At 40.2% G+C, this 26,941-nt stretch overlaps 1 protein-coding gene and 1 long non-coding RNA gene across 7 annotated transcripts in view; one reads left to right on the forward strand and one right to left on the reverse strand.

Moving 5' to 3' along the window:
* The window catches only part of FSHR (follicle stimulating hormone receptor), a 165,024-nt gene that overhangs the window by 46,387 nt on the left and 91,696 nt on the right, over positions 1-26,941 (forward strand). For 4 of the 5 annotated variants that reach the window (XM_089327680.1, XM_089327681.1, XM_089327679.1 and 1 more), the window contains exon 2: positions 23,059-23,130. The exons of the other annotated variant lie outside the window; for it this stretch is intronic. In XM_089327680.1, coding sequence (XP_089183806.1) covers positions 23,059-23,130 — 72 coding nt within the window. The remainder of the gene's footprint in view (positions 1-23,058; positions 23,131-26,941) is intronic. 5 annotated transcript variants of the gene reach the window in all.
* The window catches only part of LOC127490327 (uncharacterized), a 191,299-nt gene continuing 186,285 nt past the window's right edge, over positions 21,928-26,941 (reverse strand). For both annotated transcript variants that reach the window (XR_016230372.1, XR_016230374.1), the window contains one exon: positions 21,928-22,675. This is a non-coding gene — a long non-coding RNA (uncharacterized LOC127490327). The remainder of the gene's footprint in view (positions 22,676-26,941) is intronic.

Below are 26,941 nucleotides of genomic sequence, written 5' to 3' on the forward strand. Positions count from 1 at the left end.
GGTTATGGGTGTTTTAACCACGGAGCCAAGTGCCCCTCAATTTTATAGTTTCCCACATCGTAAGTTTAACATCAATTTTATTGAATTTATTCTCAATTATTTTATTCTTTTTCATTTTAAGTGAAACTATTTTCTGTTTTAAATTTCTTGTTCAAAATGTATAGAGATATAATTGATTTTTTTGTATTGATCTTATATTCTGCAACCTTGCTGGATTTGCTTATTAGCTCTGATATTGTGTGTGTGTGTAGGGGGGGGGGTGTTCCTTAGGATTTTCTTTACTCAAGATTATGTTATCTGCAAATAGAGATCATTTTACTTCTTCCTTTCCAAGCTGGATACCTTTAAGTTATTTTCCTTGGCCAATTGCTCTGGCTAGAATCTCTAGTGTTAAGTTGAAATGGTGAAGGTGGACATCCTTGTCTTGTTTCCGATCTGAAGTGGAAAGCTTCTGTCTTGTAGCATGAAGCATCCATTAGCTGTGGAGTGGTGATGGAAGCCTCCAAGGGGTTGAGGAAATATGCTGTTATTCCTAATTTGTTCAGTACTTTTTAATCATAAAATCTTGTTAGATGCTTTCTAATATTTTTTCAGTGTCTATTGAGATAATGCTTTTTGTCCTCTAGTGCATCTAGTCAGCATACTGACTGATATTCACATGTAAACCAATGTATTCATGAGATAAATACCATGAATCACAGTATATAGTATTTTGTATATGTTGCTGAATTTGGTTTTCTAGTATTATTTTGTTAAGAATTTTTTCATCTTTATTCATAAGGGTACTCTTTCTTGTGATATCCTTGCCTGCTTTTGTTATAAAGCATAATACTCATCTCATAGGATAAGTTGGGAACTACTCACTTCTTTTCTATATTCTAGAAGACTTTGTGAAGGATTTATGCTACTTCTTTAAACATTTATCAATGAAGCCACTAGTTCTGGGCTTTTGTGTGTGTATGAGAAGTTTTGTTACTATTATCAGTTCAGCTGCTTTGCCTATATTTTCTATTCGTAGTTTTTACTTTTTTCAGTTTGCTCTAGGAATCTGTCCATTTCATATAGGTTATATAATTTTTGATATACAGTACTACAATAATTATAATCCTTTTGATATCATTAAGCATAATGTCTCCCGTTTGTTGCTTATTTTTAGCAATATGAATCTTCTCTCTCTTTTTCTTAGTCATACAAACTAAAATTTTGTCAAATTGTATACTTTTTTTCAAAGAAACAACTTTTGGTGTTGTTGATGTTGATTTTTCTATTCTCTGTCTCCTTTATTACTACCCTAATCTTTACTATGTGCCATTTTTTCTACTCTTTCTTTAATTTGTTAACATGGAAAATTAGGTTATTGAGTGGAGATCTTTCCTCTTTTTTCACAAAGGGATTTATCACTAGAAAAGATCTTCCAACTCAGCATTCTGTGACAACAGTCTTCAAGAATAGAAGGGAAGACATTCTCAGAAGAAAGTACACTAAGAATTTGTTGCCAGAGCAATCCTGAAAAAAATTCATCAGATGGAAAGGAAGTGACATTAAAAGGAAACTTAGAACACTAATAATTAAAAAGGAGTAGGTAAAATGTTAAATGTCCAAAATAACTGGTTAAATGCAACAGACTATTCTTATACCCTCTTAAAGTCTTTAAATGTAAACATAGCATTTGAAAGAAAAAAATATAACCTTATCTGATGAGATTTTCAATGTTTATCTGTGAAATACATGTGAAAATTAAAACATGAAGGGAGAAGAGGGAGAGAGTTATTAGGATTATCTGATGGCAAGATTTCTGCATTCCTATAGAGATAATAAATTATTAATCTTAAGTGGATTCTGAAAATTAAAGTAATGTATATTTACTGCAAATAGAGATCATTTTACTTCTTCCTTTCCAAACTGATTGCCTTGAGCAATCACTTAAAAATGTGTGCAAAGACATATAGTCAAACACAATTTGAAAAAAAAATTTAAAGCAACCTAAAAGGAGGAAGAAAATGAGGATCAGAGAAATGAAGTAGAAGAAACAGAAAACAAATTAGAAAGTGATAGACATAAACTTATTAATGATTATTTAATCTGTAAACATGATCTAAACAAGCCATTTAAAATAAAAACACCCGTCTATATTCTATCTAAAATCAACCCACTTTAAATACAATGCTACAGGAATCTTGAAAATTAAAGGTTGAAAAAAGATCATGCAAAAACTAATCAAAAGAATGCCAGAGTGCCTATATTAAATTAAAGTGACTTCAGGGCAAGAAAAGTTATCAGAAGGAAAAAGGAATATTCATTATGACAAAAAAGTCAAGAAGACTAACTTTAAATGTGTATCCACCTAATAACATTACTTCACATGAACAAAGACTGATCAAAGAAATAGACAAAATCTACACCTACATTTTTACGTTTTACTACTCCTCCTCCAACAATCAAAAAGACATTGATATTTCCCAAGTCACTGTATAAAGCCAGTATTACTCCAAAAGCAAAAGAAGACCAGGAGAATACAACAAATCAATACCAAGAACAGGTATCTTTCATGAACACGAGTGAAAAATTCTCGGTGACATGCTAGGAAATCAAATACAACAATCAATGATAAGACTTACACATAATAACAAATTAACATTTATCCAAAGAATGTAAGATTGCTTTAATAGTCGAAAATTAGACAATGCAATCCACAGAATGTAGTTAAAAAATCAAGAAAGTAAAGACACATGATGATATTAATTAATGAATGAAAACAATCCAACATCAATTCATAGTAAAGCACTTATAAAACTAGGAATAGAAGAAAATTTTGGTAATTTAAAAAAGGATATTTACAAAAATACCTACCATGGATACTGTGCTTAATCATGAAAGATGGAAAGATTTCCCTCACTTTGAGAAATAAAACAAGACTGCACATTTTACTACTTAACTCCGCATAAAACTGGGAACTATCACTAGTGCAATAGAGCTAAAAAGAAAAAATATAAAACATTCAAATTGGAAAAAAGAAATAAAATTGCCCCTATTGATAATTAACATGATTATCTACATAGAAAATCCATGTAATCTCTAAGAAAAAGCTCCTAGAACAAGCAAGTTAAAATTGTAGGATGTACATAAAAAGTTTTATTTCTAAATTAGCAAAAAAGTATTAGAAACCAAAAATAAAATTTAATATAATTTGCAGTTGCTCAAAAAATTGACATACATAGATATAAGTCTAATAAAGTACGGGATGTGTACACAGAAAGCTACAAAATGTTGATGAAAGAAATTTCAAAGATCTAAATAAAGGGAGAGACAAACTCTGTTGTGTTTATAATTTGAAAATTCACTATAGTTAAGATGTGAATTCTGCCCAAATTGATCTATAATTTTAAAAGTTCCAATTAAAATCCCAACAGAATTTTTGTACATATGGATGAACTGATTATAAAATGTATATGGAAAGGGAAGGAATTAAAACAGCCAAGACAGTTTTGACAAAGAATGAAGTCAGAGAACTCACATTAGCAAATGTTAAGACTTAGTAGAAAACAATAACCAAGAACATATGGTTTTGGCAAAGGAATAGACACGTCAATCAGTGTAAAAAAACAGAGGGTCACAAGTAGACCAGTGTAGCTGATTGAATTGCAATTCAATAGCAAAAAAAAAAAAAAAAAAGTCTTTTGAATAAATGATGTTGGGGCACACGTAAAAAAAATGACTAAACCTCAAAACCTACATAAAAGTTAGCCCAAAATGGATCATTAATCTAAATATAAAGCATAATATGGCCGGCACCGCAGCTCAATAGGCTAATCCTCCGCCTGCAGCACCGGCACACTGGGTTCTAGTCCCGGTTGGGGCGCCGGATTCTGTCCCGGTTGCTCCTCTTCCAGGCCAGCTCTCTGCTATGGCCTGTGAGTGCAGTGGAGGATGGCCCAAGTCCTTGGGTCCTGCACCCGAATGGGAGACCAGGAGAAGCACCTGGCTCCTGCCTTCGGATCAGACAGTGTGCCAGCCTCAGTGGCCATTGGAGGGTGAACCAACGGCAAAGGAAAACTTTTCTCTCTGTCTCTCTCTCTCTCACTGTCCACTCTGCCTGTCAAAAAAAAAAAAAGCGTAATATTATAAAACTTTTGAAAGAAAATCTCTGTGACCTTGAATAAAGCAAACAGTTTAAAGATACGACATCAAAACACAATTCATGAAAGAAAAATAACTGACAAATATGACTTTATCGAAATTAGAAATTTTTGCACTGTGTAAGGTACAGTTAAGAGAATGGAAGACAAATCATAAGTCAGGAGAAAATATTTGTAAACTCTATGTCTAAGAAAAAGACTTGCATCCAGAATTTATAAAGAGCTCACAAAACTCAACAGAAAGAAAACAAGAAAATGTATTTTTCAATCAGAAAATAGATTTAAGCAAACATTTCATGATATGGGATACAAGAATGACAAGTAAGCCTATAAGAAAATCCTCAACACATGTAGCCATGAAACTAAAGCCGCAAGGTACAATACCATTTATACAAATGAAGAGTGATGAGAGAAAAGGCAAATGTGTAGTGATAAGAGAACAGGTAAACGCAGGGGACCATGTTTCTTCAATAGAGCAGCACAGGAGCAGGGTATTAGCCTAGCAGTTAAGGTAGTCACATCCCGCATTGGAATGCCTGAACTCCATTCCCTCCTGTGGCTCCTGACTCCAGCTTCCTGCTAATATGCACCCAGAGAGGCAGCACTGGATGGCTCGAGTAGTCAGGTCCCTGGCACCCATGTGAAAGACCTGAATGAGCTCCTGGCTCCCAGTTTCAGGTCAACTTCAGCAACTGGAATGTAAACCAGCAGGTGCTGAAGGTTACAAAAGTCTTTAAATGTGTTCAAACACATAGAACAGTATGACTGTATACAGTCTCACACACTCAAACCTACATACCTAAACTTTCCATTTCACTGTATGCTAGTTTCAACAAAATGCCTCTGTTACACTGCAGTGAGAACCAAAGATGAGGTCATGTGGAGAACAACTTCAGACAATGAGTGTTCGTGACTGGCACTCAATGAATGTTAGTTCATTCCCCCTGTTCTTTCCTCCTTGTAGCCAAGAGTAAGGCCTGGACAGTATCTCCACCAGCTAGAATGGGTAGGCTTTGTCCTGTTAAGAGCTGGAAAAAGCCCAATGGAGACTTTTGGCGATCTTTGTCCCCACCAGTGGCAACTCAGCTCCTCACCACCGCCTTTGAGAGCTAAGTTAGTGCAAAGACCCCTTTTTAACAGGAACATTTATTTCCTAGATTGATGGGTGTTGTCAAAATAGGAAATGTCAACAGTTAAGATATCTGTCTCATTCTTGAAGTGACCTGAAAGGTTTCCCTGTTTTCTGGAAATTGGAGACATGTTGTCTTTATTAAATGCAAGGTATCGATAGCTTTATATCACTGTCACATCGCAATCTGAAAGAGCTCCTGCTTTGTCACACACACACATGCAAGAGATGACCATTTATAGAGTTCAGCTGTTTTAATGACAACTACTTCTGTTTCTGTCAATCACTGTTTCTGTCAATCACTATTTTGGCCAATTAAGCATTATAAGAGACTCACATGGATTTTCCTCTGTTTCAACATGAGTGTTAATTATTCAGAACTTGTTCCACGCTGTCCATTGATATCCAGAGAAACAGAATGTGTGCTTAATATTATTTTATGTTCTTCTAATGAAAAGCAGAGTTATTTACCTTGGTTTCTGATAAAAATTCTAGTCCATATTCCCAAGACACGATGCTAAAATTGCTTTCATTTCATCCCCACAGGGGAAATGAAATTTTTCAGGGAATCTCTCCCCATCAGAATACTTGTTGCTCTTCAGGGTTAGGTATAGTCAGCAGGTTATCACCACAAGATTAAAAATTAAACAACTCAGCCTTCCTCAAAGTCCTATAATAAATGATATATTTATTATCTTAGAAGTGAATCTGAATACAGGATTACGTACTGAGCAGTAAGTCTTGTTTGTTTGTATCCGAATCAATTTTAAATAGTTTTATGCATTTGTTCTTGTGTCTGAGTTCATTCGAACATTCAACATTTGCACTTTACAGTCAGTAAAAGATAATTATTTGATGCATATGCTTTCTGATTAACTGTGTGAAACATCTAAACAGAAGAAGGAAATTGGTTTTAAGTGCATTATGAAAGAACTAAATTTATCCTCGGTTCATGGAGCAGTCATCAGCTCTCCTTTTGGTTTCCTGTTCAGTGACTGACATGGATTGTAGACAGGAGTTTAGCCTCAGTTAATCCTCCTGTATGTGAGCAGAAGTCTCCCCTCGACTGACCTTTCATTATTGCATCTTGAGCTAAATGTTGTCAATACAAATCACACTTGAATCAGGCTGACATTCAGCGAGGGGACCAAGAGAACTGCTGCGGAGGCATAATATATTCGCCACTTTGTCACAGCCTGTCCGAGTCTATGGCGAGTCATTAAAGAGGAATTCTGTGGATTCACCCTGACAGAATAGGGAGGGGCAGCCCTGAATTCCACTCAGACCAACACCTGGCATCCACATTAGCGACACAGTTCTGAATTAATTGAATAACAGAATGGGCCTGTGAGAAATTTCTTATAAATTCTTTCACCTTCCTTTTTCGTAAATGTATATAAAAGAACAAATTTCATGAATTTCATAGATAAGGTTTTAAGAAGATAATGATGCTTCCCACACTTCCTTCCTTTTTTCTTGCTCCCACCCTCCCTCCTCTTTCCTTTCTTACTTTTCTTTTAATTTTTATGACATACTTTAATTTACTTTACAATCACAAACTTAATCTGCCATTCAGTAAAGAACTCAACAAGTAGTAAGTAGAAAAGCCACTGCTCCTCAAGAGCCTAGACAAGGGCTATAAACATAATCAAATCTCAGGATGTCAGTTTCACTCACATGTATTACATTTTTATGCTCTGTATATTAGCTACCATATATCATAGAAAACATACGCTATTTGTGCTTTGGGAACTAGCTTATTTCACTTAAGCATACTGATCTCCAATTTCATCCATTTTGTTGGAAAAGACATGATTTTATTTCTTTTTATGGTGGAATAGTATTCTGTCAATATACCACAATTTCTTTATCCAGTCATTGGTTGATGGACTTTTGGGTTGATTCCATATCTTAGCTATTGTGAGTTGAACTGCTATAAACATGTAAACATGGGGGTACAGATAAGATAACTCTTCCATATGCTCATTTCTTTTTTTTTTTTTTTTTTTTTTTTTTTTGGACAGGCAGAGTGGACAGTGAGAGAGAGAGACAGAGAGAAAGGTCTTCCTTTTGCCGTTGGTTCACCCTCCAATGGCCGCCACGGCTGGCGCGCTGCGGCCAGCGCACCGCACTGATCCGGTGGCAGGAGCCAGGTGCTTCTCCTGGTCTCCCATGGGGTGCAGGGTCCAAGGACTTGGGCCATCCTCCACTGCCTTCCCGGGCCCCAGCAGAGAGCTGGCCTGGAAGAGGGGCAACCGGGACAGAATCCGGCGCCCCGACCGGGACTAGAACCCGGTGTGCCGGCGCTGCTAGGTGGAGGATTAGCCTAGTGAGCTGCGGCGCCGGCCACCATATGCTCATTTTATTGTAGCATCTTTTTGTTTCCCCAGATTTCCAGTACAACCTCATATGACTGCTGTCCCCATTTTGCCTGGTCCTGCTTCTGAAAGACACGTATAAGCTGTGGACCTGTGTTGTCATTCATCCCAGTTGCCCTCACTGAAACTTCACCTGTCCTACATTGCATACTCATTCCTCTGTACCATGCGTGTGCACACTTGCATGCCAACTGGTGAGCAGTGATTTGGGACCAGACTTGGCTTGAGAATCAGATCTGCCACTAACCCGCTCTTTGTTTTCTAATATTTTATTTATTTATTTATTTGAGAGGCAGAGTTACAGAGAGAAGGAGAAACAGAGAGTGGTCTTCCATCTGCTGGTTCACCCCACAAATGGCCACAAAGACTGGAGCTGGGCCAACCCAAAGCCATGAGCCAGAAACTTTTCCCAGGTCTCCCTCATGGGTGCTTGGGCCATCCTCCATTGCCTTCCCAGGCCATTAGCAGAGATCCGAATGGGAAGTGGAACAGCTGGGACATGAACTGGTGCCCGGATGTGTTTCAGGAGGAGGCTTAACCTACTATACCACAGAACCAGGGCCTACGAACCCACTCTTAACTCAACACCATCATGCCTAAGTGGACACAGTAGTCATTTATTTCACAGAATGATTTTAAGGATCAGGCATTGCAAGTAAAATATTTAGCATAGGGGCCTAACATAGCAAGCACTATAAAGCACCATTTAGAGCATCATCATATACTCTGTACTATAATTTTATATGTCCCTATAATGTGTATGTATATATTTATGTACGAGTTGACTTTTCTTACTTTACCTAAAATACCCGAAAACAGCTTTTAGGGGAAGAAAGGGTTTATTTCCGCTTACAATTGGAGTTACACTGTTAGGGGGGATCAGACAGAGGCTGGTTAATGGTGGGTGCACCAGCAGTGATCACACCATGAGGCAGGAAGCTGAGAACCTAGGCTGAATATGGACTAAAACACTCAAACTGCAAGAGGACCACCCTCTGAGGGCACACCCCCAAAAACCCCTACTGGCTCCACCTCTCAGATTCCATTATTAGATCAAGTCTCCGCCCTTAATCAACCACTTACATTAAGCTGTTAAACAATTACATGAGTTCTGGGGAGACAAATCTTACTCATAACATAGATGATGGATAAACAGATAGACAAACTCAGCAGGAAAGAAGTATATCTGGCTCATCACCGTTTTCCTTAGAACATCAGATAAGGTATTTAAAGTAGTCAACACTCAGTAAATATTTTGTAAGTGAAAAACTATATATATTAGGTCTCCTACCTTCTCCTTCCCATCCTCCCTCCCTTCCTCATCCATCACTGCACTTGTATGTATGCAATTTTTAAAGGAATTTGTCTTCTCTGTCCCTGTTACTTTATACATGAATTGGAATTTCATTCCAAGTTATAATCCTATGACTACACCTACTTTTTAAAGAACATTTCTCATTGCTTATTTCCTTGGATAAATCATAAGCTCATTAGGGCAGACACTTGTCTTTTTTCACTCTTATGTCATCAGGGTTTAGAATGGGAATACAGTAAATATCCATCAAATGGACACTCAGTTTTCAGTGTCTGCTTCCAGGACTCTATCTTGAATTCTCACTTCTGGCTTACTTGTTCTACTTCTACCACTCTTCTCCTTCATTACTATGATATCCACTACCCTGATTCAATGCACCAGACACGTCAGGCAGCTCCTTCTCCATCCTGACCCAGCCCCAGTTATCCAAAAACTTAAGTTTCATCTATCAAAGAATGCAGTATTCAAGGCAGTGTGCATGTATACTATTTCCTTGTGCATTTTTAAAAGATTTATCTGTTTATTTTGAAAGTCAGAGTTAGAGAGAGAGAGAGAGAGAGAGAGGGAAATGGAGAGGGAGAGGGAGAGAGAGAGGGAGAAGAGAGAGAGAGAAAGAGAGAATCTGCTAGTTCACTCCCCCAAATGGCTGCAATAACAGGGCTGGACCAGGGTGAAGCCAGGAACCACTGTCTTCCATGTGGGTAGCAGGGGTCCAAACACTTGGGCCATCTTCTGACGCTTTTCCCTGACCATTAGCAGGGATCTGGATCAGAAGTGGAACAGCCAGCCCATAAACTGGCACCCGAATTGGATGCCTAAATTATAGGCATCGGCTTCACCAGCCATGCCACAATGCCAGCCCCACTTTTGTATTTCTGCAATGACTCATAGTAATTCATTAATCTAGTTCTCCCCCCACCCTCAGATTCTATGGAATTGCTTAGATCAGGCCCTCACCATGCACTGAAAGGAGAGGGATTTGGGATAGGAGCAGCTTTGTAAAAATCTTTGTTTGTGCTCACAGATGGCTGCCAGCTCTCCACACATGATCAGAGCAGATTGCTGCTGATTCTTTGTCCATCATACTAAAGCAGGTGTTCTCAACTTTGACTATGCATGAAATTGACCTAAGGAGCTTTTAAAACAAGGACACCTGGTAGGACACGCCCCTCTGGGCAGAGTCTCAAGCTTGTATAGTATGTGTCTCCCCAGAGAGTTTTCTATATCATTATAGGAAGATAGTATCAAGATCCATTGGATTTTAGTCCAGATACAACACAGGCCAACAAGTGGTGACAGCCTGGCCAGAACTGAGTTCATATGCAATAAGCAGTAGAACTTTCAGACGAAAGTGGAGGCAAATTGTGGAGTGCCTCCAGTGGATGAGAAATGGGTTAAAGTTCCCAGCAGCAATGTGAGCCACCAAAGGGGCTCTGCATGTTTTTTATTGCTGTTGGATTTTGTTTTGTCTTACTTTTGAGTGGGAGAGTGTTATGGCAATCAGTGTTTAGGGGAAGCACACTGATCAAGGCAGATAAGAGAGATTGGACACTGGACACCAGAGGAGCAAGGCTGTAGACATGAGAGGAGGAGTGTCTGTCCTGGCTGATGACAGAGAGATGGAAAGGAAGGGGCTCAAGAGTCGTTGATTGTAACCAGAATAATATTACCCTTGCTATTATTATTCAATAATCCCCTAGGATGGGCTTCATTCTTTGCCAAACATTTAACATAAAATTATCTCTTTGATTTTAAACATAGTAAGATTGAAATGGGAGAGCACTTGTAGGGAATTCTACTATATGACCACATTGTGCTCTTTGTCTTAACCTTAGAAATCATGTGGGCCAACCCGTGCAATTTACAGGTGGGACTTGACACTGCCCAGTCACTTGTGTGTCGCACAGCAGAACAAGCACAGAGCTCAGACTTCTCCTTTTTGACCCTAGTATCCTTTTCTCTTCAACATGTTGCTTCTTCATCCAGAGTTTTCATGTAGAAATGGGTTATAAATCAGGTAGCTGATTCAGGTAAGAAGACGAAACTGAGCAGGTGATAAAATGCAAAGAGCAATCCCATGGCCAGCAGGTCAATGCAAACTGGGCGGGGGGAGTCAGGAAGAAACATCTCACAACCTTGATGTAAAGGTTGTATGAAGCAGGAGATAAAGTCTGGAGTGATATATAGGAAGCAATAGTGCCTACATCCTTTTATCAGCCTAGCACAGATGTTGAGATAAATGGAAATAAAAGGAAAGCAGATTCAAAACAGCTATTAGAAAGCGCTTGTTCACTGGGAGATGATAAAAGTAAAGGATTGCCACTCTGGAAAGCTTGTTGAGGGAAGTCACGGAGATTCAGGGCACAGTGCAGTGGGACTGGAGCAGGCCTTGGAGTGGTGCCTGCCTCGTGAGTTTATATCTCATAAGCATAAACTTTATCCTAAACAAAACATCCTGGCATTGTAAGTTGACACATTGGCCTCTGGCGGTGTCTACCTGAGACAGATCACCTGGAATTCTGGTTGAACAAGTGGTCTCCTGGGGACTGAACATCTAGACAATGGATGTCCTCTCCTTCAGCCAACCCTCTGTTATTACATACACAATCCTTGGGGCTGAGCCCTGACTTGCATATGTTCTTGGCTATTTTAACCCATGTCAAAAGATAAAGCCAAATTGTCCTTTCTACCTGGTATTTTTCATCAACAGCCCATGTACATCAAAGCTAAAACAGGAGACAGGGGTGGGAGGGCAGGAACAAAGATGTTTTCCCTGCTTTTCCATTCCTTGTCCCCCAGATGAAGCATGGCAGAGGATGACTTGGAGAAGGTTTGCACCAACTCAAAACTCATAATGCACTCATCAAGATGAAGGGAAATCCACTCTGTTGGCTCATTTTTTCCAATCCCATGGATGAAACTATGGACAGGTGTCATAACTGGCCTAGTCTCATAATTACAATAAAAGTCCACACTGTCTAGTATTAAAGCTCCATTTTCCATCCTACTTAAAACAACTCTACACCACCTAGTAGTCCTCCCTCAGGCCTGGAACCTCACACCTGGGGGAGAATAATGGCCTCCTTCTCTCCTTCTCCTCCAATGGTTTGGGTCCAGGAAGCAGAAAGATGGAAGGCAAAGGAGGTGGACTGGACAGTATCGATCGGGGTGACCACTGAGCTTGGGAACCCTCTGGGTGTGGCAGAGAGCCAAATGCTAATTCTTATTCTCATGGGAGCTCTTGTGGGGTGGGCAGGACTCTTCCTGCTGGGGAACTCCTTCCATGAGTGCTTCCTGTTAAGAGCAACGCTGCCTCCACTGGCTTCCAGCAGTCCACTCACACGGCCTCTCTTTTGCTGCCAGGTCCATTTTCCTAAGAATGAGCAGCTCCCATTAGCTGGTCCCAAGCTGGTGCCCTGGGAAATCCATAATCTGCCACTCTCTCCCAAAGCACTGGGCTACTTTTCACCTTCAGAGGTCACATCCTGCACCCCCCAAATTGCACCAATGTGCATTAACCCCTTTAATTAGTTCACTCAATACCCATCATATCTGCATCCATTGCATGCCATGGAGAGAGACCATAGAGAACACCTGACACTTCTCTCTCAAGAAACCCTCACAGAGAGACTTTGAAACCCCACTAGAATCCTTCTCATTTACCCACTACACTGAATGAAGCTGGGACATGGGCTGATGCTGGATGACCTAATTCGTCTGTACGTCACTCAGCACCATGACACTCATATTTGGGACACTCATATTTATTCGATTGTACCAGGAAGGACAGATTACAAAATTGCAAAAAAAATTTGTAACAATTTAATTGAAGAACCAGTTATATATGAAGCCTACCTCTTCCTACCTAACAATTGCTCTTCCCTGCCTCTACCTGGCTTCAAGACTCATGTGTAGCAACATGAGACAAGCAACCCATTAGACACCCAAATGATTTTGAAAGTGGGATTGTCATCTGCAAGGTGGTAGTAAATAGCTAATTCTAGTTAGACTCTGTTTTTGCAGAATCACTGGCTTATTTAGTTCAATCCTCCTTGGATGCTTTTCCTATATACATTCCCAGAAAGTTAAGGAGGGTAGGAGTTAGACCTAAAGAGTGTGAATCACAAAACTTCTTGGCATTTTGAGGTCAGGAAGGTGGTCAGTTTCTTTACTTTATATCCTTTCCCAAGCTGTTCTCACTTTAATTTTTAAACTTGTGTGAATTTCAAAGAACACAGAGCCCAGTGTCATTTACACTTGGGCCATCATAAAAAGGCAGCTTTCTCAAAAAGAATATTGGCTATTTTCCAGGCTGCCAGAAAGCTTTTTATGGAATCTTTTTAAAACATTCTCCTTTAAGCCAGAAAGGGAAATTAAATTTGGCCAAGGGTGAATGGACTGCCCAAGATATGAATTGCTTCTAACAGTGATGGAGTTCAAGGGAATCCTAAAGCTTTCCAATTTCAGGGAAGAAAAAGGGTGAATCCCACCCACCCCATTTATTATGGAAGGAACATTAAGTAACTTGCAATATAGTCAAGAAAATTTTCCTTTTTGGAGCCATCTTGGTGAATTATGCATCCTTACAGAAATCATTCAGGCACTTTATTGTCCTTGCAGAGAGGGGTGAAAGTTGCCATCTGACAAGAAGGTTGTGATACTTTTAAGAAACTCTGTTTAAAAACAAACAAACAAACAAATAAATGATGCTTGAGATAGAGCCTGGTGAGAATTTCAATCTTAAAAAATTAATAATGACATAGTTCAAGCATGATGTGTACAGAATAATAGAATACTTAGAAGACACCACTCAACCTTGCCAAAATTAACATTTGTTCATAATTGTTCAGTTCCTTTTAAAAAATGTAGGCATGTACCAATCCTTTTCATCTTGTCATAGATGTAAATACTACACTGATTTTAGTGTCAGTCATTTCTTTTGCTTTTATAAATATATACTCATCTCTTAATTTGTTTCTAACATACAGACATAATTTGGGTTTGGTGAGGCCTACAGATCAGGAGACAACTGCCCCTGAAAAAGTAGCGTGAGATTCACTCCCAGATCCCAAGAGGGAAGCACCAGGGTCAGTCAAGAGATGGAGGAAACGAGGGGAAATGCAGCCCAGAGCCTTTACTATGGTTTCCACAGGCATGAATGGTAAGCAGGCTAAGATAGACTGCTTTGAATCACTTCAGCAGACCCTGAAGAGTATCTGAGCCATCCCTAGTTGTCTAGTAAATGGCCCTAGAGCCAGAGAATAGTTGCCCTAGCCTAAGAGCTGTGCAAAGAAGATGGTCAGGAGCAAGGACCTTTGATGGGTCGGTTTGCTATGAAAGATGCAAAGCCCAGGGGTTGGCTGTCTACAGGACTTAGCTACCCTTGGGTGGTTCAGTCCCTGCAGGGCCTGCAGAGCTCCAAGATATCAAAGCATCAAAAACCCAAGATAAAATGACTTGATTAACCCAAAACAATATACTGCATTATTTTGCATGTTGTTAACCTTTATAAAAATTATACCCTACTTTTCATGTGTATATTTATCTCCCAAACTTTCCCCCTCTCTCATCATTATGCTTTAGGGGGTTATTTAGATGTTGCAGGCAGCTGTACTCAGTTCATTCCTTTTTATTGCTTTATAGTTTGGCATTGTGACAGTATAGCACAGTACATTAATACTCCTTCACGCTCTTGTTCATAGACATAGGAGTTGTGTCCAGAACGATAACTGCAGTGATTAACTTTTTTAAAAGATATTTATTTATTTATTTATTTAAAAGGTACAGTTACAGAGAGGGAGAGAGAGAGAGAAAGGTCTTCCTTCTGCTGGTTCATTCCCCAAAATGGTGGCAGCAGCAGCCAGAGCAGGGCTGATCCAAAGCCAGGAACCAGGAGCCTCCCCCGGGGTCCCCTGTGTGGATGCTGGGGCCCACATGCTTGGGCCATCTTCCACTGCCTTCCCAGGCCATTAGGAGAGAGCTGGATTAGAAGAGGAGCAGCTGGGACTCGAACCGGTGCCCATAATGGGATGCTGGCCACAGGAGGAGGATTCACCTAGTGCACCACAGCACCAGCCCCTAGTGATTAATCTTTTACCTGTCTCCGGGTGCATGTATGGCTAGAGACGTGGAATAACTGGCTCAAAAGGCATTTGTATCTTCATCCTTAATAGACATTGCCAAATGGCTCTTGAAATTATTTGCAGCAAATTATTCTTCCATCAACAGAAAACGTCTTATTGTTCTACTGTGAGATGTTTACTAATATGGTGGTATGAAATGGTATCTAATTATTGTGAAATTAAGCATCCTTTCATATGTTTATTAGGTGTTTGCATTTTTTAAAGAATTTCATCAAGTGACAACACACTGAGGATTTTTTTTTTAAGATTTATTTATTTATTTGAAAGTCAGAGCCACAGAGGGAGAGAGGGAGAGACAGAGATCTTCCATCTGCTGGTTCACTCCCCATATTGCCAAGGCTGGGCCAGACTGAAGCCAGGTGCTAGGAGTTTCATTTGGGTCTCCCACGAGGGTGGCAGGGCCATTAGCAGGGAGCTGAATTGGAAGTGCAGGAGCCAGGACCCAAACCAGTGCCCATATGGGACACCAGCATTGCAGGCAGAGGCTTTACCTGCTACACCACAATGCCGTCCCTCATGCATTTTTAACAATACCTTCTAATTATCATTTTCTTTCATTACTGGTCTATACATGTGTTCTTCATTTCCATCTATTGGTCCATTGTCTAATTCCTGCCAATACCAGAGCTTTTAAATCACTATAACCTTATAAAAACCATGTTGCCTGATATGCCGCTTTCCCCAATCTTGTTCTACTTTTTAAAAATTGTTTTGGTTATTCATTAAAAGTTACCCTTCCATATGAATATTAATCAGTTAGTGAATTTCCACACATGCTTGCCAAAACCATCTGAAAATTACTGTGCCAGAGATATTTCTTGAATCAAACTTATATATTAATGTAGATTAAAATGTATCTTCACTGGGCTAGTGTTGTGGCATAGCAGGTAAAGCCACTGTCTGCAGTGGACACCTGTTTGTGTACCAGCTGTACCATTGGGAAAAGCAGGAAATGGCCCAAATGTCTGGGCCCCTTTTATTCACATGGCAGACTTGGAAGATTCTGGTTCCCAGCATTGCAACCATCTTGGGAGTAAGCAGCCAATGGAAGATCTTTCTCTGTCTCTCCCTCTCTGTAACTTTGAATTTCAAAATAAATCAATAAGTTTTCGAAAAATCATAATATTGAGACTTCCCATTTATGAACATGCTACTTTCAGTTGTTCAAGGTAGGCATTATTTCATTTCTTTCAATTAAGCAATTGGTTATTCTCCTTAAATCCAAGTCTTTTTTTCTTAAGTTAATTTCCTGACATTATATCAACTTTATAGCCATTTTAATTAGTATACCTTAAAATAATTGAGAAACATTAGTATATAGGAATGTAAATTATCTTATGCATTAATAATATACCCAATTATCTTTCTAGACTTTCTCTTTAATTCTTTTTTTTTAAACTTTTATTTAATGCATATAAATTTCCAAAGTATGACTTATGGATTACAATGGCTTCCCCCCAATACCGTCCCTCCCACCCACAACCCTCCCCTTTCCCACTCCCTCTCCCCTTCCATTCACATCAAGATTCATTTTCGATTATCTTAATATACAGAATATCAGCTTAGTATACATCAAGTATGGATTTCAACAGTTTGCTCCCACACAGAAACATAAAGTGAAAAATAATAGATGATTTTTTTTAAATGATGATGAAATCAGAGCAGACCTATTGTCATGTTTAATCCCAGTGAGAGTCAAGTTGGGAATTGATAATTTTTTTTTTTTTTTACAGAGGATCAGTTTAGTATGCATTAAGTAAGGATTTCAACAGTTTGCACCCCCATAGAAACACAAAGTGAAATATATTGTTTGAGTACTCGTTATAGCATTAAATCTCAATGTACAGCACATTAAGGATAGAGATCCTACATGAGGAGTAAGTGCACAGTGACTCCTGTTGTTGACTTTACCAATTGACACTCCTGTCTATGGCATCAGTAATCTCCCTATGCTCCAGTCATGAGTTTCCAAGGCTATGAAAGCCCTCTGAGTTCTCCGTCTCTTATCTTGTTTAGACAAGGTCATAGTCAAAGTGGAGGTTCTCTCCTCCCTTCAGAGAAAGGTACCTCCTTCTTTGAAGACCTGTTCTTTCCACTGGGATCTCACTCGCAGAGATCTTTTGCCAGAGTGTCTTGGCTTTCCATGCCTGAAATACTCTCATGAGCTTTTCAGCCAGCTCCGAATGCCTTTAGGGCTGATTCTGAGGCCAGAGTGCTATTTAGGACATCTGCCATTCTATGAGTCTGCTGAGTATCTCACTTCCCATGTTGGATCACTCTCCCCTTTATTTACTCCATCAGTTAGCGTTAGCAGGTACTAGACTTGTCTATGTGCTCCCTTTGACTCCCAGTCCCTTCACCATGACCAACTGTGAACTGAAACTGATCACCTGGAACAGTGAGATGGCATTGGTACATGCCACCTCGATGGGATTGAATTGGAATCCCCTGGTATGCTTCCAACTCCACCACTTGGGGCAAGTCAGCCTGAGCATGTCCCAAATTATACATCTCTTCCCTCTCCCATTCCCACCACCATGTTCAACAGGGATCACATTTCAGTTAATTTTCAACACTTAAGAATAACTGTGCATCAATTACAGATCTAAACCAGTCATATTAAGTAGAACAGATAAAAAAAACTACTAAGAGGGATAATGTATTAAGTTGTTCATTAACAGTCAGGGCTATGCTGATCAAGCCACCGTTTCCCATAGTAGATTGGTTATAGAGTGTTTTTATGTGCATATATACAATAACTTCATATTTTTTCTTTTACATTAATAAGTTAAAATTGGCCTACATTTATTCCTCAGAAACCTGAAGATAACCCTACCATTCGACCCAGCCATCCCACTCCTTGGAATTTACCCAAAGGAATTTAAATTGGCAAACAAAAAAGCGGTCTGCACCCTAATGTTTATTGCAGCTCAATTCACAATAGCTAAGACCTGGAACCAACCTAAATGCCCATCAACGATAGACTGGATAAAGAAATTATGGGATATGTACTCTTTAGAATACTATACCGCAGTAAGAAACAACGAAATCCAGTCATTTGCAACAAAATGGAGGAATCTGGAACACATCATGCTGAGTGAAATAAGCCAGTCCCAAAGGGACAAATACCATATGTTCTCCCTGATCGGTGACGACTGACTGAACACCAAGAGGGAAACCTGTTGGAGTGAGGTGGACACTATGGGAAATGGTGGCTTGATCAGCATAGCCCTGACTGTTAATGAACAACTTAATACATTATCCCTCTTAGTAGTTTTTTTTATCTGTTCTACTTAATATGACTGATTTAGATCTGTAATTGATGCACAGTTATTCTTAAGTGTTGAAAATTAACTGAAATGTGATCCCTGTTGAACATGGTGGTGGGAATGGGAGAGGGAAGAGATGTATAATTTGGGACATGCTCAGGCTGACTTGCCCCAAGTGGTGGAGTTGGAAGCATACCAGGGGATTCCAATTCAATCCCATCGAGGTGGCATGTACCAATGCCATCTCACTGTTCCAGGTGATCAGTTTCAGTTCACAGTTGGTCATGGTGAAGGGACTGGGAGTCAAAGGGAACACATAGACAAGTCTAGTACCTGCTAACGCTAACCGATGGAGTAAATAAAGGGGAGAGTGATCCAACATGGGAAGTGAGATACTCAGCAGACTCATAGAATGGCAGATGTCCTAAATAGCACTCTGGCCTCAGAATCAGCCCTAAAGGCATTCGGAGCTGGCTGAAAAGCTCATGAGAGTATTTCAGGCATGGAAAGCCAAGACACTCTGGCAAAAGATCTCTGCGAGTGAGATCCCAGTGGAAAGAACAGGTCTTCAAAGAAGGAGGTACCTTTCTCTGAAGGGAGGAGAGAACCTCCACTTTGACTATGACCTTGTCTAAACAAGATAAGAGTCGGAGAACTCAGAGGGCTTTCATAGCCTTGGAAACTCATGACTGGAGCATAGGGAGATTACTGATGCCATAGACAGGAGTGTCAATTGGTAAAGTCAACAACAGGAGTCACTGTGCACTTACTCCTCATGTAGGATCTCTATCCTTAATGTGCTGCACATTGAGATTTAATGCTATAACGAGTACTCAAACAATATATTTCACTTTGTGTTTCTATGGGGGTGCAAACTGTTGAAATCCTTACTTAATGCATACTAAACTGATCCTCTGTAAAAAAAAAAAAAAAAAAAAGAAAGAAAAAAAAAAAAAAGAAATTATCAATTCCCAACTTGACTCTCACTGGGATTAAACATGACAATAGGTCTGCTCTGATTTCATCATCATTTAAAAAAATCATCTATTATTTTTCACTTTATGTTTCTGTGTGGGAGCAAACTGTTGAAATCCATACTTAATGTATACTAAGCTGATCTTCTGTATATTAAGATAATCGAAAATGAATCATGATGTGAATGGAAGGGGAGAGGGAGTGGGAAAGGGGAGGGTTGTGGGTGGGAGGGACGGTATGGGGGGGAAGCCATTGTAATCCATAAGTCGTACTTTGGAAAATTATATGCATTAAATAAAAGTTAAAAAAAAAAATTGGCCTACATTTGTTCATTCTTTTATTGTCTCTGTCTGATTTGTTACCAGTGCTACAATAGCCCCATAAAATTGGCTGGAGAACATTTCCTCTTTTACTATTCCTTGAAGAGGTAGAATTTATTGCTTATAAAAGAATGCCACTGACCTTGTCAATGTGTATTTTTTAAACTGCCAACTTGATTTGTTAATACTTACAGATCCATTCAGTTTTCTATATCTTCCAACCTGTCCTAAGACAGCTTTATAATTATATTTCAGTGAAAATAATCCATGTTGTCTCATTTTTCAAATCTAACTTTATGAAATCATTCTTAGAGTTTTAAAATTTGAAATCTTTTATACGTGTAGTTAAGTCCCACTTTTCACGCCTCTCATTGTTTCTCTCTCTCTCTTGTTCAAAGTGAACATATGTTCTTTCTATTTATTAATCTTTTCAAAAAGTTAGCTTTTGGCTTTGTTGATCCTCTCTGTTCTTACTTGAATCCATCTCTGCTCTTTTCTTTGTTATTTCCTTCCCTTTGCCCCATCAGTTTCCTCTCTCAAGGTAGGCTGAAATGTTGCCCTGTGTTTTAATCTACTAATAGACACTTATTTACTTTCTTTCTATAACAAAAGTTCACTGAGAATTTACCTGTTGCTCATTTAAAGGCAGTCTGGATTATCATGTTGTCAGAATAAAACTTTTGTGATAAAGCTTACAATGTTAAGTAGAAATTCAGTTTTCTTGAATAAATACTCAAGTAAATGTAATTTTCTATAATAGTCATATTAATGCTAAAAGTATAAGAGTCATTGAAACTATAATAAGTCTTTCAATGTCACAAGAAAACATCCATTTTATCCATAAATTTAGGCAGATAATTGATCTTATAATTGTGAAATACCAAGTTGGTATAGATTAAGCCTAAACTTTATCTATACTGACACTTCTCAACTTATGATGCTGTAAATGCCCCCCAATAAGTCCATCATAAGCTGAAAATATCATTAAGTTGAAAATGCATTTAATACAGCTAATCTACCAAATAGCAAAATTTAGACTAGCCTACCTTAAATATGTTCAGAACAGTAGTTGGGCAAAATCATTCAACACAAAGCCTAATTTATAATCAAGTGTTGAATATTTCATTTATTATCTTAATATCTCACTTTGTTTCCTTTTCTGATATAATAATTTAAAGATATAAATTTCTCTATAAGTAGCAGTTTAGAAATCTCACAGGTCTGATACGTTCTTTTTGCATTATAATTCAATCCTAGCAAAATTTCTAATTGTAATTACGATTTCTTTTCCAATTTGTGTATGACAAAGGGGTACTTTTATTTTGTTTAGCTTTGGTTTGTTTTGCTTTGCTTCTAGTTTTCCAGATGGTTGTTTGTGTATTGGTAGAAGGGTTAATTATCTTACCACTGATTTCTAAGTAATTTGATTGCATCACTGTCAAAAACCGTTTACTGGAGGCAGGCATTGTAGACTAGTGAGTTAAGGCTCTGCTTGTGACACCTGTGATACCTGCACCCCATATTGGAGTGCGTGGTTTGAGTCCTGTGCTCCCAATCTGGTTTCCTGCTAATGGGCTTGGGAGGCAAGCCCAAGTACTCGGGTTTCTGCTATGTGGGAGACCTGGCTGGAATTACTGGCTCCTGGCTTTAGCCTGGAATATCACGGGCTGTTGCGGACACTTGGATAACGAACCACTAGATTGAATATACCTCCATCTCTATCACCTCTATCTCTATCTGTATCTCTCACTTGCTTTTCAAATAAATCAATGTCTTCTAAAACATTTATGGAATATCTATATCCAAAAAAACAAAAACACAATGTAGTTATAGATTTGACCAACTGTGGATTAAAAGTATTTGAGAAAAAAAAAAGAAAATTGTATCTTTAGTTTACTGAACATATACAATCTTTTTTTTTTTTTGTCATTAATTCCTATACAGCACAATCCATCTGTATAGCATTCACACTATGTTAGGTATTGCAAGGAATCTGGAATTGGTTTAAGGTAAATGGAAAGACTGCATGGACTGCAGGCACATACTAGTTCATTTTCCAGAGGGGACTTGAGTATCTGTGGTTTTGCATCCTCTACCTGTCATGTACCAGGTACTATTCTGAGCATTTGGTCTATAGCAATAACAACTCAAACAAAGAATTCCTGCCTGGTGGAACTTTCATTTAATAAAGGGGGAAATAAACAAATATGCACACAGATAAATAAACAGAATGTACAACCTGTCGAAAGCTTTAAGTGGGAGAGGAGACCGGGAAACAAGCTAGGGAGATGGTCATTTTAAATAGGGTGGCTAGGGAAAGCCTCACTGGGAAAGTGACTCATCTGGGCAAATGGTGCTGAGGGAGCAGGCCAGGAGGGAACTGGGAGAGGAACGTTCCAGAGAGGGAACCGATGATGTGGAAACATTAGGCAAGAAGGAACCCAGCTTTTCTGACAGAGAGCAAGAGGCTACGTCACACAGTGGCTGAGCAAAGGGGAGAGCGGTTGAAACTGGGTTCCTGGGTCTATGAGGACAGAGGGCAGGCAGCTCCTGTGAGGTACTGAGAGGCTTGGGAAACAACCTGAATTTTTCCTTGACTGAGATCACCAGCCATTGACAGGAATGTTGAGGCCGGTGTGAGACACGTATGTCAAGCAGAAGGAAACAGGAAAAGCTGAAGACCAGGGGTAAGGGAAGGCATGTTAGATGGGACGATTGATGGTACATTTTTATACTGACGGGCAGAATCCCACAGAGAAGGGAAAATGAGCAATGAGCAATGACATGTGTGAAAGCAAAGGTGGAATCACCGCACTGGCGTCAGGGACTGGACGAGAGGGAAAGAGATCCAGGGTGAACTGGAGAGGCTGCTTTCAGAGAGGAGCCCGGACAGTTCACCTGCGTTACCAGGAGGGACGGCAGTGTGGCTCAAGCAAAGGTGCAGCGGGTGGACAGCGCAAGTGAGCCGGGGGAGAGCATCAGGAAGCTTTCTTCTGTTGGTTTCATTTTCCTGTGGAATAGGAAGCAAGGTCCGCTGAGCATTGCAATCAGGGACGAGGTGCGAGAGTTGGGGTAAAGGGAAGTGGGGACTGCAGGCCTAGATGAGCAGCAGAGAGTTAATAGAGACAAGCACAGTGCCTATCCAGCTCTGCCATGTCCGAGCCACGCGGCCCAGGGTAAGTTCGTTATCCTCTCCAAATTCCAATATCCTCATAGTGCCAATATTGCTGTTCTGTGGCGAGGATGAAGATAGAGAAAGGGAAAGCAAGTTGAGCTGTTACTAATATGGCAAGCAGTTAGTATTACACTGGCTCTTCATTGATATTATACCTTAGGCACTCAATTGCTCATTACTGGGTAGGTTGTGATATTTTATGTCCACTCTCTTTTCAGGAGGTTTGTCCTCACCAGGCTTCGAGTCATCCCAAAAGGAGCGTTTTCGGGATTTGGGGAGCTGGAGAAAATGTATGTACTGACACTGTTGTGTGTGAATGCCTCAAGTGAGCTAGTCACAGACAGACTACCCCTATGGGGTTGATCTACAACTAGAAGCCAGAATGATGCATGGAGCAAATTTTGTTTCTTTTCCTCCTTTCACTTTCTGGCCACGTTTCTGAAACAATAACGTGGAATCTTCCAGAGCGTGGCTGTTGAAATGAGCAAGGGTCAATCCAAGTAATCCTCACTCTTTCTGTGTGTGTTTAAGCAGTTTTTCCCCAAGTCCCCGTGAGCGGAGTTTTCATCAGCCAGCATCTCTTTTTTACTGCCGATAGCTGTTATCTTTCAGAAATCATTTCTACTCTACCTGATTAATTTTTAATTGACAGCAGGTCCTCATATTTGTACCTCAGAGACTTTCTAGAGTGCTTGTTCATGATCCAAGCAGGCAGACAAGTGGTAATGGATACATAAACATTTTACAGTGTTAGGAATGCGTATAGCCTTGACCGAGAATTCCTTGGAAAAGAGAAGAGTCCTGTGTTACTACAACCACTCGCTTCTGGTTGGGTGGGTTTTTCCCCAGGTAGGGTTTTCTCAAAGAGGGATGCAGTGGGGAAAAAAAGAACAGCAAGTTCTCCCATGCTTAACATAACCTGCTCTCCCTTGGAGGCTTTTGGGACTCACTCCCCAGGCCCTCACGGAGATGTGGTCTCCTCACTGGCAGCACAGCAGGTGACAGAACCTAACTGCCAGGAAGCACAGCAACAGATAGAGCACACAGTGGCAACCACCTTTTCCTTCTACAAAGAAAGCAACCCTCCAGTTCCTGTGTTCCTCGTTCCTGAAACCATTCAATTTTCACTCTTGGTTCCCATCTTAGAGATGGAGTTCCCAGCTCCTGGCATCAGCCTGGTCTAGACCTAGCCAAACAATCAGGTGAAAAGGTTTTTCTCTCTCTCTCTCCACCCCCTCCTCCCTCCCTCGCTCCCTTCACTTAACCCCCAACACTCTGCCTTTCAAATATGTGTGTGTGTGTGTGTGTGTTTTATAACCAAAGATTATTTGCTAATGTCTAAACAGAAAGTAATTTATTAACAAAAGAAAGCAATGTGTTTCAACAATTAAACTACCTGCTTAGATAAGATGTGATCAGAACCCTAGGTTTCAGTGCTAATTTTAATATAAATTTGCCATGTAGCCTTGATCAAATTACATTCTCTCCTCTCAGGGCCTTGGTTTCCTCACTTGTGCATCAATAGGAAAGTTATAAATGAGGTCTTCCGTGACCTCAAATCTCTAACTTCAAGTGGATGAAAGGCCATTTTAAGACTGTAGTCTTCCAGGGCTTACCTTCTTAGGGCATTCAACACTCACAGGGATTAGAAGGTGAGAGTTCCCACCTGAACAGACCTCACCAGGGAAACCAGAGGAACAATAGGATTGAAGAACTCCGTGCTCAAGGTGTATTCCCAAGTGGATTTCTCATTCCCCTGCCTGGAGCTAACATAGACTAGACAACTCTTGGATACTCCTGTTTGCCCAAACATTCTTATAATTGCTTAGGAATAAATTCTAAAGACAGAAATGTTTGCTATCACAATTTACTTTAGTCAGATTCCATTTAGCAGGTTAGCCTGGCCCCTGCCCGAATCCTCAGCATGGATAAAACCTTCTGCATGGTGATGTGAATGGTTGGGCTGAATCAACACAGCAATAATCTCAGAGACAGAACAGCTCAGAGGCAGGTAGCTTAGAAACTCAACTTTCTCAGCTACACCTTGTCCATTTGTGCCTTCTCTTTACCAATCACCGTGTACTGACACAGTGAGACATTAAAAATAAAGTGAAGGTCATCTTAACTTTTCATCATTTTTACGTCCTAAGTTGTAAAAATATTGCCTAGCAGAGGGCCTGGCCCTGATTCAAAGTATGAAGAGACTATGTCACCCGTATGTCTCCTGCCCACCTCATCCTCTGTCTCACTTCCCAGTCACGCTCACATTGCCGTTCCTGAACCATCCCATCCACTACGCTCTTCCTGCAGCCCTTAGCCAGTGTCTTTTTTTTTTTTTTTTTTTTTTTTGACAGGCAGAGTGGACAGTGAGAGAGAGAGAGACAGAGAGAAAGGTCTTCCTTTGCCGTTGGTTCACCCTCCAATGGCCGCCATGGCTGGCGTGCTGCGGCCGGCACACTGCGCTGATCCGAAGGCAGGAGCCAGGTACTTCTCCTGGTCTCCCATGGGGTGCAGGGCCCAAGTACTTGGGCCATCCCCCACTGCACTCCCTGGCCACAGCAGAGAGCTGGGCTGGAAGAGGGGCAACCGGGACAGAATCCAGCGCCCCGACCGGGACTCGAACCCAGTGTGCCGGCGCCGCAAGGCGGAGGATTAGCCTAGTGAGCCGCAGCGCCGGCCAGCAAATGTCTTGAAATTAAAAAATGTTGGGGTCCTCTTCCGTGTCTCCCTCTCCACAAAGGAGAGTGTCTTTCACTCATTCTGCTCACGTGACCAAGTTTTGCCCAGTCTTTTTAAAAAAAGAAGACAAACGAAAGCTTTCTCTATAAAGCCTGCCTCTCTACCATGCTATTTTTTCTCCCTTTCCCACCATGACCACTGATTTCAAAGAGCAGACTCTATTCACTGCCACCCTGTCCTTTCCTTTCAATCACTTCTCAGCCTACACACTTCTCTTTGGCCACAAATTCTTCAAAACAATTAAATATTCTATCAAAGGACCCCAAAATATCATATCTGCCAGATCCAATGGCCTCTACTTTGTCTTCTTGATACTTATTGGTGCCATAGCTTTGGATTGCATGGAGCAGTTAGTGTGTTCTTCTCCACAGTCTTTCCCCTTTTAAATTCTAGGATATCCATACTTCTCTCCTCCCCCTTAGCCGCCCAGAATATTCCATGTCCAGTTCTCTCCATCTGTCTTGTTTCTCCACTGCCTCTCAAAAGTTCAGATGTTTTTAGAACTCCATTTTTGGCCATCTTCTTTTTTCATAGCCCCATCCCCAAACCATTACTCATCAAGTGATGTCTTAATACCATGGCTCCTAAACCTGCATCTGCAACCCCACCTGTCGTCTCAGGCTCTCAGGCTATAGCTCTTGCTTTGAGTTGGACAGGTGCCAAAACATCCACACCTAAGTCAATGACAAGTACATGATCTAGCAAATCCAGAATGATCTCATTACCTTTATCTTTAAATGTCTCATCTCTCACAGGGCCCAGTTCCCACCATTTGCCCAGATTTCTAAGCAAGAAAATACAAAGTCTCCCTTGACCCAGATGTTCTTCCAGTCTTACTGACTTTCCATGAAAAATACTCTGAAATTCAGTGATCTTCTCGCTCTGACTGCTGTTGAGTCCAAGGTCTCATTAGCACTTATATAACCTATTATGTGAGGCTGCTATGCTGTCCCAGCTCCAACCTCATTGTCACTCTGCTGCCAGACCCACACTACTCACATTCCCTTGCAGAAGAATCTCTAAGGGACACTCATTTCTAGAAATTTAGTATTAATTCCCTGGCACAGAAATCAAAGCCCTTTATCTACCACCATATGCACTGTGTACCCCACATGCTCACCAAGGGAGACAATTTTCCATTCCCTGAACTCTCATTACCAGACGTCACATTGCTTATTTAGAATGTGACAGCTGGTCCTTTGGACAATGCCTGGCACATTGAGTGATCAAAAAATAGCTGCAGGTGAATGAATACATAAGAAAACAAATGAGCAAAATATACTTTGACAATGTTCTTATGTAAATGCTATCCTTCTGCTGAAAATTCTACTTGGTAGGATCTATAGAATCCTCCTTGTCCTC

This window comes from Oryctolagus cuniculus, chromosome 2 (genome assembly GCF_051225735.1).
Source record: "Oryctolagus cuniculus isolate XC-2025 breed Fujian yellow rabbit chromosome 2, ASM5122573v1, whole genome shotgun sequence".
Taxonomy (NCBI): Eukaryota; Metazoa; Chordata; class Mammalia; order Lagomorpha; family Leporidae; genus Oryctolagus; species Oryctolagus cuniculus.